At 41.6% G+C, this 19,484-nt stretch overlaps 2 protein-coding genes across 4 annotated transcripts in view; one reads left to right on the top strand and one right to left on the bottom strand.

The window, feature by feature from the left end:
• Positions 1-19,484, bottom strand: part of LOC310902274 (uncharacterized protein) — a 214,940-nt gene that overhangs the window by 189,102 nt on the left and 6,354 nt on the right. The gene's annotated exons all lie outside the window — the stretch shown is intronic.
• On the top strand, positions 6,124-14,240 carry COMTD1 (catechol-O-methyltransferase domain containing 1). Of its 3 annotated transcripts, none has more exons than XM_083843528.1 (8): positions 6,124-6,151; positions 6,276-6,475; positions 7,257-7,390; positions 8,854-8,959; positions 9,875-9,993; positions 10,274-10,328; positions 11,779-11,912; positions 12,671-14,240. In XM_083843528.1, exons 2-8 carry the CDS (start codon positions 6,394-6,396, stop codon positions 12,821-12,823), a joined length of 783 nt encoding a protein of 260 aa, XP_083699654.1. In that variant the 5' UTR covers positions 6,124-6,151; positions 6,276-6,393; the 3' UTR covers positions 12,824-14,240. The 3 variants fall into 3 exon arrangements, with proteins under 3 accessions (XP_083699654.1, XP_083699652.1, XP_083699653.1); XM_083843526.1 differs by having other exon boundaries at positions 6,124-6,172; XM_083843527.1 differs by having other exon boundaries at positions 6,124-6,193.

The raw sequence follows: 19,484 nt of genomic DNA, 5'->3' as shown, positions 1-19,484 counted from the left end.
GATATCAAATATATATATATATATGCTGTAGTAGAGCCTTCTTGATGAGGTGTTATGGCTACGGTTGATTTGTTCGTCGCTTGTTTCACGTTATCACACGTATCAAGGTGATAACGAACAAAAATTCTCACATTTTGTTCATGCACTCTACAGTTTAAGGCTTACCTGGAACAACATATTGAGACTTACGGTGCAATTTGTAAGTAAAGCAGAATGCTCCACTAAAGTTGTACCTGTTTCAATCACATGGGGACCATTTGCAGGAGCAAATTAATACCAAGTTTTATTCCTCTGTAACAAGCATCCATTGCACCACTATCCATGCAATTGTTCCAAGGGTGAGGCTAGGCCATGACCTGGAAGGAGATCATTCAGAACAGTCTGTCACCTATTTTGGGAAATTCAAAGTGCCTGTGAACGACATCCTTCAATGACAAACCCTCTTTGTCAGGAGAACTGCTTCTATCATTGGATCTGTCAAGCTGAGCCACTGAACGAGCTATTTTACTGGGTCTCCCCCAGTCAAGCTCAATTTGAGTTTTATAGTCCTTGATACTTGTGGGATATTTCCATAGAAGCCATTAACTTACTTTGCACTGGGAATTATGCTGCTTGGCAGGAGCTCTCTCTCCTCACGATACCTGCATGTCCAAAGTTGAACCTAGTCTTGTAATGAGATAGCAAAAAGTAGTCATATATATTCAAAATGTTGGCCTGTAAGCCAGTAAGACCTGAAAATATTTACCAATATGTCAAAATGCTTCTGGCTGAAAACCATTTCTAAACCATTCGCTGTTTGCAAGTTTAATGGCTTAAGGCTTATGGGCTCATGAATCACCAGCTTTCTTAGCAGCAGCATTTGAAATGTTGATACCTTAGCCTTGAAATAGATGTGAAGGTACCACAGCCTTTACAAGCTGTTATCGAAAGACATACTTTAAAAGCTCCCACAGAAGACTGAACGCAATAGAAGTCGCTGAGCAGAATGAAAGTAACCAAACCAACTTAAAGTCATTGTTCATGTCTGCATTCCACTTTAGTGATTACCCTCCAGCTGGGCAATGAATCATATTAAAGGAAGCTTTGATACTTACAGTTTGTCTGATAAAAAATCCAGATGACTTTAGAAGCAATGATGAGTATTTGGGAAACTATTAGTCTTATTTCAAATTACTGAATTCAACTATCAGAAGAAAATTTTGGAGAGCAATTCCATTTATCACAGCTTTTAAAAAAAAAAAAAAGCTTTGTACCATTTTTACTATTCCAAGATTTTCAGTTGAGAAGACATATGAACAGTCATGGCAAAAAATTGCTACAACAGATCCCTGTGGAATGAGCATCTCTAAGGTCAAGGAGGTTATGCCAGTAAATGGTAAATGCTGCATTACAGAACTGTAAAATGAAATTTTAAGTGTACACGATACTAGAGGAATAACAGGGATGGAATAGACAAATACAATAGCAAATCCAACTGGAAGAAAAAAGAAACCCCAATTGTAAATAAAAATAATAATAATTCCATATACAATCCTCTAAAATATGTCACCATAAATTGTTCTACCTAGGTCTTTCAAAGGGATATACACTGTGGAGTGTAAAATGATAACACATATACATGTTTTATCTACAACAGTTACGACAGATAGATGAACGAACACAAAAACATAGCAAAGAAAGTTCTCTTTCAGTTTTAATCAAAGAGATTAAGAAACCCCACTAAATAAAAAACAAAACAACAACAAATTTATGCAATAGAATGATTATGGGTTTATCTGTGAATAGTTTAAAGGCATGGGAATTCACAGCTTTCTGTTTTTTTCTGAGTAATTGTCCCTATCTATACACACATTCATCTACCATGATGATGCTGACAATTTGCAGGTCTCCCTCTTCCCTCCTATCTCCTTGCAGCCAGATTAAAATCCCAATCTGTTTCCAACACTTCTCTGAGGATGTCTAAGATCAGCTCAGCTTCAGCTTTCCAACTTTTCTCCTCTATCAATACAGATAAAAATGACATTTTACCTACCACTCAACTCATAACACTTCATTTTCAACTCTGATTTCCCTCCAGACCCTCACGCTGAAACCATACAAAAATAATCAGAAAGATTTTGATATATTTCCAAGATGATTTCCTTTATGTTCATCGACACACCTAAAAAATTCTGTCCAAGCTCACATCACCTTGATTACTGTAAATTCTTTCCACAGATTTAATCTCATTCAAGTTCCATCTATCCAGAATGCCATCTCAAAGAGCATTTTCAGCAATTAGTCAATGTGAATGCTTTTTCAAAGCATTCTTCTTTAGATTCTCCTTGTGTTTGGGCTTTTACTCATTCCGCACTCATACAAGGAGGTAAGTTCCTTGTAAAGAGCTTCAAATCTCATTCTCCTTCCTTCTGAATTCTCCTTAAAACTTATTTGCTCTGATTTCTTCTGAGAATCTTGTCAATTAGGCTATTGCCAAGCACTCTGACGAGTCCACTCTAACACCTTATTCTTTCTTCCTATTACCATTGTTCTTCCATTCATATTCTAAGCTTTTGGAGGCAAAGAGCACTGCCTTCTCTTCTTTTAGCTGTACGGAAGCTCACAGCACACTTCTACTTCACTCACTGAACTAAATCCATGTAGTATTTAAACTTGCTTCTCAGCATTTTATGCAAGTGCTGCTGTGCTTTAAGAGACCATAACTGCTATCCTCATCATGAACACAGGAAAACAATGTGTGGGTAGCTGAGGACTGAAGCAAACACCATTTAAATTATGCTTGAAGCCATGCCAACAACATCTCAGCATGAATGAACCAGACACAATATGTAGCTCCACTGAATTCTTTTCGGTGCCATAGGTCTTCAACAGCTTCAACATAAGCACAGGAATTATTTCTGGTGAGTTATGCTGTTCAAACAAGTCCACACATACTTCCCTTAAGTATGTAGTATACAATGTAGTATACAATGTACTATGCTTCCAGTATACTATACAGTATACTTCCCTGTAGCAATGATTTTTCATCATTGGTGAATGTGATTCTCAGAAGAATCATCTGTACCCACCCTCTCATAGTAAAACCATTTTAGCAGTCACTATGGTTTAGAACGTGTGTTGCCAATAGGTTTAGTAAAACCATGTCAGGAGCAGCTATAGTTTAGTGCACATGTTGCAGGTAGGCTCTCAATCACAGTGCAGACAACCACAGGGTGAGCCACCTTCAGATTTTAGTTCTTTATTGTTCAGCAACAAGACAAAGTGGTTACATTTTGGCCTTTAACACCACCTTGATGCAAACCACAGAACAACTCCTATGTTCCAGAAGGTACAGTCTGGCAGAAAGCATGGTTGTGAGCTCCAGTAGCTGGTGCATGGAAGGGTGAAGAGGGAAAGAAACACACAAAAAGAAGAAAAGAAAGAGAGAGAGAGAGAGAATGCTCAGACATCAATTACCCAGTGACACAGAAGCTGTGGGATATAGAATCACAGAATCATTAAGGTTAGAAAAGACCTCCAAGATCATCTGGTCCAACCATCCCCCTACCACCAATGTCACCCACTAAACCATGTCCCTAAGCACCATATCCAACCTTTCCTTAAAGACCCCCAGGGATGGTGACTCCACCATCTCCCTGGGCAACCCATTCCCATGCCTGACTACTCTTTCTGATATATTATCAGTGTGAAAAACTGAGGATTTGGCAACCTGAGGTCAGCCACTCATTAGACAGCCTGAATCCTATCTATCTTACTCCTTATGCTTCACAAAAGTGACCATGGTCTGGGTCCAGTCCGAAGAAGCTGCCCAAATCCTGCCCTTTCAGGATGTAGTTCCAGGTATAAGGCAGTGTCAGGCACAGCAAATATGCTGAGTACAACACTGGTAACAACCCCATTCTCACATGAAATCTGTGCAAATGGATTGGCCTTACAGATAACAGGGCACAACTGGGTTTGCATCCAAGCTCACTTCACACGTACTTTTCTGTCTCTAGGCAGCCTTCATCTACCCAGCACAAGACATGGGCAGGTATCTACCAAAGTCTTTAAGTGCTTAAATAGCCACAGCACACTGAAGCATGTGTCTGAATTAGAGGGCAGCCAAAGTTTCCTGTTCACTAATATATCACAGAGCTACGTAAAATTAGAACCACAATAGTTCAAAGAAAAGCAGCTGTCTCCTTTCTATTTATTTGGAGAACTTGAACTCTTTTGCCTCTCTGAGGGAGACCTTAAAGGATAACTGTTTTACCTTGACTTAAGTATCTGTAGATCAGCTTCCTTATCTAAAGTGAATAAGTCCAGTGCACCAACATAGTAAAGGTCCTGTAACTGCCAGTGCAGGTGTATTACTATTACTGTGTAAGAACTTGGGGCCAAAAAAAGTTTCAAACATGTTTATTAGCGCATATTAGCAATTCTGTTCACTAATTCTCTTTGTCATTTCAGAAACCTTGAAGTTCCCAGAGAGGTTCTAGGAAGGCAGCTAGTTGAGTTGTCAGTCCACAGGCCAATACAGTGTTCTCATTCGAAGGTATTCACAGGAAGCATATAGGTTCAGAGCATTTGTGAAAAAGGCAGAGAGAATCCCCTAGTTGCTCTCTCCCTTCTACTGCAGTTATAGAGAAAAATCACTAGATGGAGCTGCATAGTCACAAATCTGATTTATAGCCACTAAAAGAGTTTGTCGTCTCCTACAGTTCTATTTGGCCTAAAACTGACATATTCCAGTGCGACCTGATAACTCATCTTCTGAAAGATGGGATGAAATGCTTTCATTTACAAAAGCAAAATGTACACAGAGAAAATGATGAGATACTGAAGGAAAAAAAAAAAAGAAACCAACAACATTCACAGCCTTCAAAATCAAATACATTTCAAAAGTGAACTGAGAAATATTTTATCTGCCAAGACAGATCAGATTTCTCGCTTTGTTCTGCAAGTCAGAAAGCACAGCAGACTCCTTAGTGCTTGACATGATTAGCTGCTGCAAGAGAAATACAAGAGCTCTGCGCTCAAGCCTTTGTAAATAAGGTCTAGCACACAGTAAAAATGCAGTGATAGGCAAAACCATGTCCCATAAATACAGCTTCTGCCTTGGCTGATATACTTAATACTGCACTTAAGATGTACTTAAAGAGAATCCTTTTCAGCTAAATGCATTGACACTAGACAGTTTTGCTAGTTTAGGAACACAGTTGAAAAGTTATCGTCCTAACCTACTGATGCACAGTTCATCTGGCTTTATAGAGATTAACTATGTGCCAAAAGGGAAGCTGTACCTGCTTTCATCCTACATCTGCAGATGCCAATTTGCAGCCAGCTCCATGCCCGCATAGTTCTGGTCTGTGTCCAAGGTCGTCAATTTCTTTTCACCTAGAGCAACAGAATAACAGACCTTTGCATCTTGCTGGGGTTTTGCAAAATCAAGGCTCTGCCAAGACTTCACAAAATGACAACCAACTCCCTCCTCCAAATGGCCCTGCAGGGTCCTTTCAGCATATATCTATGAATTCTGTAATGAAACAAACACACAGAAACACTTTTTACCCTGATTTCTAAGAAAACGAGATAGCACAGTCACCGTTGGTCAATTTCCTCAGACAGTGACCAGGGCAGGAGGGAGATGTTTGAACAACCAAGGCAGCAGTAGGGGCTGAAGTGACAGCAGGGGAAAACAGGGGCCGTTTTCTCTCTTTCCCCACACCTTGGCTCGGTCCTTTTCACCGGGAACCATCAGGTCTTTTGGGCACAGGGTTCAAGCCCCACAACCTAACGTGCTTTGTGACCGGGAACCTGCTCACACCTCAGCTGCGAGTCCACCGATGCCGGAGAAGGTGAAGGCACACCTCCAGGGCCGGGGGCAGCCCCAGCGAGGACATGACTGCTAGGAGCTCCTCCACCACAGCCCACCACCAGCTCAGGCATGCTTAACACGAAGACGGCAGCCGAGCCAGGCTCAGAGGAAGCGAGGGCACAGCTCCCTCCACTCAGCCGCCCAGCGCCCTCACGGGGTGGACGCGGCCTCCCTCACCGTTCCCACCCTCGCTGCGCAGATGGCGTAAAGTACGCAAAGATCCCCACGCCGGTAGCGTGGGCAGCCACCGCCCGGCGGGCAGGAGGAGGAGCAGGAGCAGCAGGAGGAGGAGCAGGAGCAGCAGGAGAAGGAGCAGGAGCAACAGGAGGAGGAGCAGCAGCAGGAGGAGGAGGAGGAGCAGCAGCAGGAGGAGCAGCAGCAGCAGGAGGAGGAGCAGCAGCAGCAGGAGGAGCAGCAGCAGCAGCAGGAGGAGGCCCGGCCCCACCACATGGCGGGCAGCTCCGCCCCGCCCCGTGCCCCTCTGTGCCTGTGACAGCCCAGGCCGCGCCGCTAGCCGCCGCCGCCGCTCCGCGATGCCGCTCTTCAGCGTGCCCAAGGAGGTGGCCGTGGGGACGGCCATGCTGGGGGTCGCCTTCGCCACGGGGCTGCTGGCAGGTAAGTGGCGACCCCGCCAGCACCCGCGGGCAGGACATGGCCGCGCAGCGGCCGCTGCCGGGGAGCGACGCGCCTTAACGGCAGGCTGCTGGCAGGGGGTGGCGGGCTGGGGCTTGGTTTGGTTTTATTTTGTTGAACTGTTGGGGAGAAGGAGCCGCGGACGTCAAAGCCGGGATCAGGTTTGTATTTGACCCTTCAGGGTTATGTCTGCAGAGGTAGCTTCCAGCGCTGCCCCCCTCACTCGAACGAGGCACGGAGCAGCGCTGGGTGCCTCGGCTGGGAGCCGCCCGCTGCCCCGGGGCGATCCCTCTGCCGATGGCCCTAAAGGGCACCAGCTGCTGTCATCTCCACAGCGAGGTCCCCAGGGTAAGGAAAGGCATCAGTGTGCTGCACAACCGCCATTCGCAGCCTCAGGCCTCGTTCAGCCATGAGTTTTGATGCAGTTACTTATCCTGCAAGAATACAACGGGAACCTTCACATCATCTAAGGAACATCACAGTACCCCAGCCTTTCACTTTCAGTTTTTGCAGACTTCAGCTATGCAGTTTAGAGGTTAAAAAAAATATATATATATAGTCCACTGAGCTGTCCAGCTACTTTGCATCATCATTATTCACTAGATCTTTCAGAACAAAGAGCCCTTTAAGTTTTAGTAGTACCAAAAGGTACTTTAAGCAACCTATAATTTCTTTTTATGTATTTTATTTATTTAAGCAGCCTATAATTGAGAATCGCAAAATTTCGTCAGCGGAGCTTAAAGTTGTCCCTTATTTTTTGCAGGTAAAAGATACCCATCCTTAGTTTTTGGGATACCCAAATCACCCAGGAGTATTATTGGAAAAAGCAGTCCTCTGTGGCAATACATACTGGATCACTCTTTGCGGGAACACCCAATTCTAAAGAAGCTGCGACTGGTCAGTATTTTATCTCCCACCCTACGTTTTCTGTTTAGTTACTGTTCCTTTTGGTCTCATCCATGTCTGGTCCCAAATTGCTAGACTCCTGATTATATTGCTTATAATCCTTATATTCCTTTATATTGCTTACATTCCTTCTTCCATCTTACTTGCACATACAAATTTATAGGTACACAGAATTAATAAGCCCTTTAGGAAGCACTACAGGCAGCCTCAAAAGTATAACTCTCTGTTCCTCACAGAGATACCCAGTAGCCCAACCTCTTAAGGTTGGTCTTTTAGTTTTATAATCCCAGACATTGCAGCAGAGACCAGAATCCTGCTTCCTGATAAAGAAAGACCCTTACTCCACGTAAGTAGAAAGCTGCCTTAAATCCTCTTCCTTCCCTACTCTTTATACTTCCTGGGATTTCCAATCCTTAGAGGTCATTCTGTATACAAATTTATACTTAATGATGATATCTGGTGCAGAAGAAATCCTGGTCATATCTGTTTACCTTGGATACACTTCCTACACAAAAGAAGCAAACGCAAATATGTCCAGTGTTTTCAATTCTAAAATATATGCAAGAGAAATGATTTTGAACTGGTAGCGCCCAGAGTTTTCAGTGTTCAGGGCTCCCCAATGAGTATTTAATAGTATTGGCATACACATTAAACACGTCTTGTATCTTAGAAGAGTGATGTCTTTAAGTCTGCTGTAATGTTGGAGCTCAGAACAGCCCTCCCAGCTCAGGCCTGGCTCTTAGCAAATGAGACAAACTACTCCTGTATAAAAGCAATTAAATGTTAAATAGCGGAGCTGTTTGGTTGGAATGAGCCCTAGTAGAGGACAGGAAAGGGGAGGGCTGTCTTCTTCACTGAACTGCAGTGGCATAGCCCTGCTTCTGCTGCTCTTCCTCAGTGCTTGAGGCCCTCACACCCTGCCGCCTCTAGCTAGGTGCTATGTAGCTAGAATCATGTGGTCCGACCTTTGGCAACAGACTTTGACCTGAGAGTTTAAAAAAAAAAAACAATACAACACACAAAACCACATGCTACATGTCGTGGAGGTATAAGGGCATAAATACAAAGGTTGTCATTAAAAAAACCCACACATCTGTTTATGTATATATACAGAAATAAAGGACTTTCGCAGTCAAGATTCCCTTTAAGGTTCTTCATCCGTTACAACTTTATTGCTGAGTTTGCTACAGCCACGGGGTAACTTTGGATCATACCACTGTTTTGCATGATTAGCAACTGCTTATGACTTCGCCCCTTCCCACCTCAGTTACTGTTAAACTCAAAACAAATTTCTGTCTCATACATGGAGCACAAAGCCATCTAGAATAAGAAAGGTAAGAGCATCTCTGTTTTTCCTGGGATTTTTCTGCCTTAGGACATAGTTTTGGAAGCTTTGGCTTTTGTTGTTGTTCTTAGTATTGTTATTGTTTCATTGTATTATTTCCCCTCTTCAGCTCACTGCAGATCATCCCTGGGGTAGAATGATGGTGTCCTGTGACCAGGCTCAGCTTATGGCAAATTTGGTCAAACTCATTAAAGCCAAGAAAGTTATAGAAATAGGTAAGACCGTCACTTCATCTTCTCTGTAGATAAATAAATCTCCTGGCTGTGCTTCTCCAAATCCAGCCATGTTTATGTAAGGTAAGATTTCCCAGTGTAGTAAAGTACTGCATCTCTGTCTCAGCAATCACGTGGGTGAACTACAGCGTGATAGTAGCATCTGATTTGCACGTTCTTGCCCGTTTGTCTGTTTGTGCATCCAGTAATTTTAGCATCAGCAGGAATGTCTCATCAACTCAGAAGCAACCTGAAAAATTAGGACCAATAGATCACTTGGGTCTCCAGTGTTGGCTAGCAATTGCAGGGCAGGGTGTATTCCTTCCTTTCTGTATCAGTTTCTTGCCAAAAGGAATTGGTTTGCTGCACGGGCCCTGAATCCAATCCACTTTCTTTGAAACGCCTATGTTAGGAGGATGTCCCAAAGCCAGAGTGATGCTGAGCAGCCAGGTATGGGTTCCCACCATCTTTATCTTTGGCCTCTCTTATGATGCCCTGGTATTTTGCTCCTGGACAGATCCCGTCCTTTTAGCACAGGATTTAGCTCCACTTTTAAGTGAGTGTGTTCCTTCGGTGCAGGACTAGATCCTGCCCTCTGTGTCCTGGAGAATTTTTTTTGGGGGGAGGGGAGGAGGACAAACAAACAAACAAAAAAAAAAAAAAACACACATGCAACTTCAAGATTGATTAAAGGGGAGGAAAAAATATCTTACCAACCCCTGTAACATTGGAATGAAATAGAAAGCCTTTTGAGTCCATTAACAGATTGCCATCTTCGACCCTCCTGGGTTTCTGTTGGTTTTACTTTTTATTATTATTATTGGTTTTATTATCATTCCAGATGGGAGTCCTCTAGTTCACTATTTATAAATTTTTCAAAACAGTAATTTTTGATGACTTCTGTGATTTTCTTCCTAGGTGTTTTCACAGGATATAATACCTTGAATATGGCACTTGTCCTGCCAGATAATGGAAGAGTTGTTGCCTGTGACATAAATGAGGACTATGTCAAAATCGGAAAGCCACTGTGGAAGGAGGTAAGGAGCATCTTTTCAGTTAGATGGTTAGGTCAGCTGCATTTGCTTGTTATTATTGCTTGATGGTTTTTGTATCTTAGATCTGCACATTCACAAGCAAGCATTTCTGTCATTAGGGCAGGAGTTGCAACAACTTAATTTGAGAAGACAAATAATTGCTGACTGGATCCTAGAAACAACAGTAAAAAAAAATCTGTTGACTAGTCACTCCCTGAGTGCAAACTACAAACAGATTACTTTTTGACCACTTGGATCACTTCTATGCTCTTTTTCACTCTAGGCAGGAGTAGAGCATAAAATTGACCTACGGATAAAGCCAGCTATTCAAACACTTGGTAAGTAACCTAAAATATGTATATATTTTCTCCCTTAGAAGCCAAAAGATGAATATAATGCTGATGAAATCCAGGAAATACACTGGCAAATCTGATCCCGTTAGTAACAGTGAAACAAATTTTCTTATCTAAAGAGGTCTTAAAAATAAATTTAAAAACACATGGCTTTAAAAGTTCGGTTTTCTTACGTGCTAACAGAAAGGTGAAAATGCTCATCCTGTGGAGTGGGCTGTGCTGGTCACTCACCTGTCCTGTCCATTGCCTTAATCTATGAAGTACTATTGTCAGCTCCTTCTGGGAAAGCTGATTAAAACAGATTAATTAGACAAAGCCCAACTTTTCTTATCCAGAGTCCTTTCTAAGCAAGTATTTCTTTGTTGTAGAGACGAAGAGCTTTCCAAAAGGGTCAAGGTGCAGGAAAAAAAAATAATACAGAAGCCAATATGAAACTTAGGGTATAACAGTTAATTTTGGCTCAGAGAAGTTCAGATTCAGAATGCAGCAAAACCATGCAAGGGCATAAGAAAAGCAGTGACTTCTCTGTCAAGAAGAGAGACAATATGGAGCAGAGAGGATATTCATAAATATTCTGAAATGCAAGAAATTTGTTAGGAATGGAGGTGGTATTGGAAGAATATAGGTTTCCAGCAGAGGTGTTTGAGGGACCCATATAGATCCATCCTTCCTTTCAACAGAGGATGCACTGTTCTTAAAGACTGATGGACAGCTCTGTCTAGGCAATGCTTCAGATGAAGAAACATTCTCAGTTGACAGAGGATAAGGGTGGGTGAGAGCAGATGGCAGAGATCCTTAGGAAGACAGCAGTCAGCCCCTTTCCAACTGGCAGCCTGGAGTTCTCAGTCAAGAAGGCAATTTATAAAACCTTAAATGCCACTTGCCCAGAGAAAAAATACTTAAGGCAATCATTTACTGTACTGAAGATTTTTGACAGCGTTTGTTCAAACCCTGTCAAACCCTATGACATAGGGAACCACCCTATGTGCATCATGGCACTTGGTCATCAACTTGAGATTAGCATTTAGGACCTGCTTATAAACATGAGTGAAAAAAACATAATCCACTTAAGAATACAGTTCTTAATCAGCTCAAAACATAGCTGAAGGTTTTGAGTGAGTGTCGTTTCGAAACTGCTTGACTTGTTCTTGCTACACCACTCAGCAGCCCCAGCTCTATCCTGCAGGTTTTTAGAACTCCCCCATGAGCTTATTCCACATTGGCAAAGCTCAGTAACTGAGTGTTTTATGACATACATTGTATCTAGATTGGTTTCTCTGCATTAAGCTTTTCTAGTAATTAGCTGTAGAGGAACAGGCTGCCTGGTCAAAGCACCAAAACTGTTATTTATTGAGAATTTTGACACAGCTGGTTGACTTTCTCCTTCTACACAGCATTAACCAGGGCATAATGACTCACTCTGTTGCCCATCTAGATGAACTGTTGGCCGGTGGAGAAGCAGAAACCTTTGACTTTGCTTTCATTGATGCGGATAAAGAAAGCTGCAATGAGTACTATGAAAAATGTTTGCGCCTCGTAAAGAAAGGGGGAATAATAGCTATTGATAATGTAAGTACTGTTAGTTGTAGTGGTGGTAGCACAGGCAGTTACTGCTTTGCTTCTAGGAAAGAAAAAATAAAGTCACAGCGGGATTCTAATAACTTGATTTCTGACCTGCAACTCCATTGCTAATTGCAACATCTTGTTCCATATCATACAAAGGAGGCTTTAAAATTCAGCATAAATTACCAAAGTATGCTTTATGCAACAATATAGCACTAATAACACTAATATGGGCAAGAAGCCCTATATAAGAAGTAATATGTTAAATTTATGTTTCTACATAAACAGGCTGAGATGAGAGGCTTATCATATCTTTTCTAATTCATTACAGAGGATGTTGTCTTAGTCTGCTCTGTCTTGTAGCATTTTCTACTATATATAGTATTTATGCAAGATCTAGGGTAGCATTTGTAATCAGTAGTTACTAATAAGTTATTCATTAATGACTTTTACTAGTAACAAAGAATGATGTTACACTTCAGGTACGTTCAGGGTTACTGTGGCAGCTGAACAGGGGCTTTTAAAAATACGTTTGCAGTTTTTTTGTTTTGGCTTCTAATCTGCGATAGAAGTACAATTAGCCAATTCTGTGGACTCCCAATCCTGTTTCATTATGAGAGCTCCATGTTGGGAACCACTAGGAATTTGAAATACAGTACAATACCAATTTCTAGAAAACATGCAGGATCTTTTCCCAAGCTTCCTTTGTGGTCCAAGGAACTTATTGGAACAAATGAGGTGCATGACATTGCTTTTTTCAATAGGTCCTTTGGAGTGGAAAGGTGCTAAAACCAAGAAAAGATGACTTGGCAACACAGAGCATCCACCACCTCAATGAGAAGCTTCTCAGAGATGCACGAGTCAATATCAGCATGCTCCCAATGGGGGACGGAGTGACATTAGCATTCAAGTTATAACTGGAGGAAGCCTAGCACATGGGAAACAGCAAGCATCAAATTACCAAGAAAAACATAGGTGGAACACTATCAAAAATGATTATTTAACCTATACCTCCACTGGATTTTGTAGCATGGGAAAGTAGACTTTAGAAGCAGCAGGACCCTAAGGGCAGCTAAATTGATGACAGAAACTTACATGGAGATCTACTGTGGCTTCTTATTTTAATAAAGAAGATTAATAAATTTAATTATAATAAAGGAAGAAAACGTACAAGAGGTTGTCCTTTTAAAACAGTTTAAAAAAAATTCCCTGTGTATGACTGAGTTCCAGCTGTGTTTGTACAAAGACTTTTTGCTGTCCTAAAAGAGGCTATTGAGTCCGAGGAGGGGAAAAAGCCTGGGGGCACAGGGAATAAAAATAGGGAAACATTAAGTAATTGGCACAAGATCTTGGAAAGAGGGGGAGTTGTCACTTTTCACAAATACACCGGAGGACACTGTTTAATTGGACAACTCCACAAACAAGCATATATTTTGGTGACTAGTTTTTCCTGTGACAAGACTAAGTAAAAATTACAGTCCTTCTCTAGAAGGCTATTTAGTATTATCTTGACATTAATGTATTTGCTAGGGACCATGAAGCACCAAGTACTTTGGTCTTTATCCCCTTGAAATAAATGGGTAACTGAAGCTTTTTTTTTTTTAATGCAGAAAAAAATAACACGTTGCTGGCATTCTGCAGGACTTGGAGACTGAGTTTTCTGCAGTCTCAGACAGCAGGTGATTGTAGCTGTGCTCACAAACCTTATTCTCAGTAGCAGAACAATCTGTTCTATTGTCAAAAGGAAAAGAAACAGAGTTTAATGTTAAAAGCCATAATAGAAGATTTATTTTTAAAGAAATATATATGGCATCAAGGAGATTACTAGCCTTCTCAAGCCAGCAATTGAAAGTTGCTGGTAATCCTTGAAGGGTACTAAACTGAGAAGCCTCAAATATGCGTCATCTGAAAAGTCCCTTTAAAAGCATGTTGAAGGACAAACAGGATTTCCAGTACCAATTGCTCCCTAAATCTTGTGTGTACAAGGACTGTTTTTTGTTGTTGTTTTTTTTTAAACCTAGGTAACACTGCAGGTAGATTTTTTTTGAAGTCAGAATGAGGAAGAGCAGATCAGCAAGAAGAGAACCAAAAGAACTTTCTCCTTCTTCCCTTCCTCAAAAGCAGCAACTTACAGAGTGCTCATTTCCTAGAAAGTTGCTTGCAAGCATGGAGCATTAGTTGCAAGTCCACAGAAGGAAAATGATGATTGTTTAAGGACGCAATACAGCTGTTAACTGGCTATTCAAGTAATTACTACAAGCATGGATTACATTCCCTAGACAGCATGTAAAACAATGCTTTTTCACATCCTAATAAAGTATTTTTCCTATAGTATTCTTAATGCTTAGTTAACTTCATTCGCTGCTGTCATTCATTACTCATTTCATCCTGCTGTGTTCTATGAAACTTTTGGTCAAGAAACAGTAGCTGAAAGAGCTCACCTTACCTGGGAATAATAAAAAAGATTTAAGTGGGGGAAGCATATTCTGTTCAAGTTCGAGAAGGAGAATCTACCTGATGACTTCCTTCCATGCTGAATTAGCAATACTAACTAGTTTTACTAAAGCTTTCAATTTCAGCCTCAGATTCTTATTTTAGAGAAAACCCAATTAAACACAAAACCTAAATTAGCATTTTACAGGCAAATACTCCACTGACTACTGGTTTGGGAGGTGTAGCTGGTGCACTGAAGAAGTATCACATGCATATTGAAAAAAAGGTAACTTGACATTTGTTGGCCTTCTATAGGGAGGAGGCCAACATTTGCTTAAATAATGCACTCAAGGCACTGGGATACAAGATTTCAAGCCTCAGAATAATTGTTGGAGCTGGCTACATGGTTTATATTTGTGAAATTTTAACTGGGTGGCTGGAGTTCTGGTAAGGGGCAGATATTCAGGGCACGGGTGTTAACCTGTCTCATGGCAATATGCTACAATGGGAAAATTATGAGAAAAGGAAGCATTGCCTGGTGGTGTCAGAGTGGAGCTGTGACTGAAAAGATCTCAGTTCTATTTCTGTCACTTCCAGTTAAAACCCTGATTTGGCAGAGCATGTCAGGATGTGCTTAAGTACTTAACTGAATTGAGGGCTGGCTGCTGTGAAGTAAAATCCATGCCTGGGAAGAGGCCAGTACAAGGTGTATATGGCCCATAAAAGAGATTTTAAATAGGACATAAAGCTTGCCTAATTTATTTTTCAGGGTACAGTTTTACCCAGAGAGCTTCCAACCTGTGTCTCAGTGTTCTTATCTGCATAACAGAAATAACACTTTACTCAAGTCTTAATGACTGCAGTAGTTCTCAGATGGAGTGGCTAAAGGAATATACAAGGTCATTGTGTTTTCATGCAAAGCTCCTGGCTATGTTCCACATACAGTTTTACTTTTTAAGTAGATAACAAAATCAGACAGGGTTACAAGCAGTACTGGACACCAACAGGATAAATACTCTCCATGTTTTGGCCCCAAAAGGCTGTGTGACATGATGTTCCTCTTCTGCTTTTGAGAAAGCTCAGTTTTCCTAGATTAGCTGCAAGATCATCCATGCCATTATTAGGTTCACTGATAATTATAGGGGTGATTACCTGAAGCCCAATCGGTATTCAGAGCCTTAGATGAGAAAAAACCTTCCTGATGGAGCTTCCAACCCAAACTAGCAGCTGCCAGGCTCCTACTCTGTAGCAGCACAAAGCCCCTCCAATTTCACCGAAGTACTGCATAAGTGAAGGCTCTGCCCTAGCAAAAAGGATGGAAACAAGCGAATCTATTCACACCTTCCCCATCTAAGTAGTTCAATATTGTTAACATTTGCTAGAGATTATAGCATTGTTTATAACATCTACAGTGTCAAGAGAATAAAACCAAGCTGGATGTTCTCATCACCACACAATGGGAGGGAGAAAAGGGATACCTAATTTTACAAAGGTATGTTTTTAAAGAGAACATCTCTACTGAAAAGAAGGATCCTCTTCACAGTCACAGACACTGGTCACAAGCATTTCACAAAGTCAGGGATGTGCAGGCAGTGAGGGTTTCACTGGCAACCCACTGAAATTGCAGATGCACCTAATAATAGATTTTTTCACACAAGAACATTCAAATAAAAGACAATTCTGTTTTACTCAGACCAGTATGAAGGCAAAGTGAAATGGGTTAAAGCTTACTAGAGACCACTAAGTAAAGTAAAGACACTAAGCATCTGGTTACTATTTCATCATTTTTGGATGCTGCTTAGTGGAAGTCAAACCACAACAACACACAAAAAACAGCATATACGAAATAAGCACAGAGCATTCAAGGATGTTGGTTTCTTGTATGGGAGACCAGGGTTGGTTACTGAGAGATCATCTAACAAGGAGAATGAGACAGAAGACGAAGTGAGATTTCAAACTTTATGGCATCATTCTCTACATCTATTGTAAGGTAGATCTGCTGTAGAGTGAGCTGCAAGCTGGTAAAAACACATGCCTTGGTCTACAAGTACTATTACAGCCTTTCCCAAGCCTGTTGAAGTCATTGGAAGATTGATCACAGTAGCTGTTTTGCTAGCAATTTCCAAGTTGCAAGAATCTTCTCTGTAAAGCCAATCCAAAAAAAAAAATCAGCAAGCACCATGAGAATTTTTGGAAGAAAAAAATCGAACAACAATTTAGCAAAATTCAAAACCAGTCACGATCATAGTTTGTGACTCCATGAACTTCTGCTCCTTGAATGGTGGGAACTATGAAAATCCCCATTGCCTATGCTAGCAGAAGACACAAGTTTTGCTTAGAGGGCTCTATCAAGCGGCTGAGGTTCAATCTGCATGCAGTGGGCTAGCACATTACCTCTGCTTTGGATTCTGCTCCATTTTAAATATGCAGAGTGTAGTGCAGGCATTTAATCAAACCTGTCTCCATCCTGATCACGTAATTACCATTAGAAAGAATAGCAATGTGTCCCTAAACTATAGATTGATGAGCCATCTGTAAGCTGAAACAAAGAGCAGAAGGAAGCTTAATTGAATCAAATATTTAGAATACATTACACTTCATTTTGTAGTTACTCAGAAGCTGGCCTTCTCTTCTGGCTCCTGCCCTGCGCGTCTGGAATTCATCACCACTAACTGCATTTAATCCTTCAACCTTACTATAAAGTGACTGCTGATAATATATAATTATGGTTTAATTCAACTGGTGAATCAGCCTTGGGGAATTTGTGGGGACAATGGGAATTTAGGCTTTCATGAGGTGGCAAGAGTGGACCATACAATAATGCCTCACAAGTCTTTGTCTCTAGCAGCAAGATCATGTATGAAAGCTTATGGATCTTCTCCTGATGCCCAGATATCACACCTGCCTGAGCTATTGCTCATAGTAGAGGCTCCTCATTTCCCATCCCAACAGAGAAGCTGGCCTAGGTGCACAGCGGTTGCCCAGCCCTCCCACCCATACGTTTGTGCAACACTGGCATCTCCTCCAGTTGTGAGGGTTGGCCCCAAAGTGGCCAACACAAGTGATAAACATACATTTGGGACATGCTCAGAAGCAAATGGGGCTGAAGAACAGTATAAAAAAAGAAATTTCTTTAAAAAAGAAATCTGCCGCCCCCCCCCGTAACTCCCCAAAACCATCATGAGAATGAGAGCACGTAACAGTAGCTGCTGGTCAGGTATCTCAGCCCTTGCTCTTCAGATGTTATGTTAGAAGTGGTGGTGTGGTATTGGATAGATCATGGGGAAAGGAACAGAAGACTCTTGCAGATCATATTCGGCATTTCTACTAGCTCACTAAACAAGCAGCCAATGCTCACTCAGCACTGCTGCCACACTCCCACTTTGCACTAGCCCTGTCCGATAAAACCAAAGGGAAGACAGCAAGAGTTTGGAGTTATGTACAGCTTGGAAAACACTCAGGACTCAAAGGTGCTCAGATCAAAATAGAGGATATTCCCTCCTTCCAAGGGCAGACACAGCGCTTCCTGAACTCTTAAGGCTTGCTTCTGCACGTTCAATGCTGCAGCTTTTGATCCTGCTGGGTCGTGCAGTGGATGAAGTGGGGAACATTGCCTGTCTGTCACGTCACAGCAGGCCTAAAGGAGAGCTGGACTGATGGGTGTAGCCCAAGTTAGAGGCATTTGTTTGAACCTCTGCTATTGCCACCTCCTTTATTCAACAAGCTGATGAAGTGTTTTTAATCTGTTCGAGTCTAGCCGTGTTACACACAGACCGTGCTTTCTGTAAACTGCTGCTTCTTGAAGACAGTTAGCATGCTTCTTGTGATAAAGCCCTTAAGATACAGGGAAGAAACATGACTTCAAGCCTCATCCAAGTCCACTCCTTTCAAGCATGAGCAGCTCCCCGGCCCCCTCAGAAACTCTGCAGCTGGGACCCAGAGCACACCACATCACAGGCACCACATGTGGTGGCACATGCCACCCCTTGCAGCTGGACCATGGCCATGCTGAGAAGTTCCAGCTGTCCTTCCAAAAGGGACATGCCAACGTGTTCAGATAACTTATGAGCTCCCCACACATGAAAGACCTGGACCAATTGCCAGGTGGTTTGCATCACATTTGATTTGGCTGCTTATTTGCACTTCAGCAGCTCCACTATCTTCTGCTTCCCAGAATCAACATGTGGAAAACCCAAAACACAACCAACAGGTCTTGTGGGGACCTGCGTTTCTGACCAGATCCCAGGCAAAAAGTACTGGGCAGCGAGCAACCGAGCCTGTTGCTGCAGGCTCTGCACCGTAGTTTGCACCAGGATGAAGGGCTCTGCCTGAGGATAAAGCATTACCCCTGCCTAAGTCTAATCACACGCAAATTGGTCTCATGCATTTGCAGCTACTCATGGTTTCTAAGTCACCTGGTTTATAATAATAATTTTAAAGGCAATGTTTTTGTAAAAGGAAATGAACAAACATAAAACCTGTAAAAGAGGGAAATTAATGTGGGATTTCAGACGTGTTATTTATCTTCCTTTCTGCCTCTGTGCAATACTGTAGGGATAAGCACATAACTAGCTGCTTTAATATTTATTCCTATTATAGGAAAAGTAAACATTGCTGATAAGTCACTGCTTTCCAGGATTAGATTTCGTATTTTAGAGACTGCTTTAAATTAAAGCAAAAGCAAACATCTTTTCTTCTTATTCATATATTTCCCTAATGAGTTCCAAGCAAATTATGCCTACTTATATTTTATGATTTTAAATAATTAAAACATTTTATGGAGGCAACTAAAATTCTCCCCAGAGTTAGCAGAAAGATTATTGATTGAACAGATCTCAAGCTACAAGGAAAAAATTATTATTTAGTTTAAAGGCTCGTAATTCTATTCCTATTAAACCTACTGAAAAAACAAGAACTGTACATTTTTACAGCAACCTTTTGAGTTATGCTGGGGCAGGGACATGGGGTTTGTTGGTAAACTGAAAGCAGTAACTTTCTGACACTGTGAAATTAGGTATGCAGGAGAGTTAATGATTGTTATTGTTGCTGTCAAAAGTAAATGCAAATGCCCAGCTACTGTGTACACGCACAGCACCACAGTGTTTTTTACTCAGGATCTTTTAACATGCTTTTTTCTTTTTCTAT

Source organism: Anser anser, assembly GCF_964211835.1.
Source record: "Anser anser genome assembly, chromosome: 7".
Classification (NCBI taxonomy): Eukaryota; Metazoa; Chordata; class Aves; order Anseriformes; family Anatidae; genus Anser; species Anser anser.
Note: the sequence above shows the minus strand (reverse complement) of the source record. Positions and strands in the feature narration are given on the sequence as shown.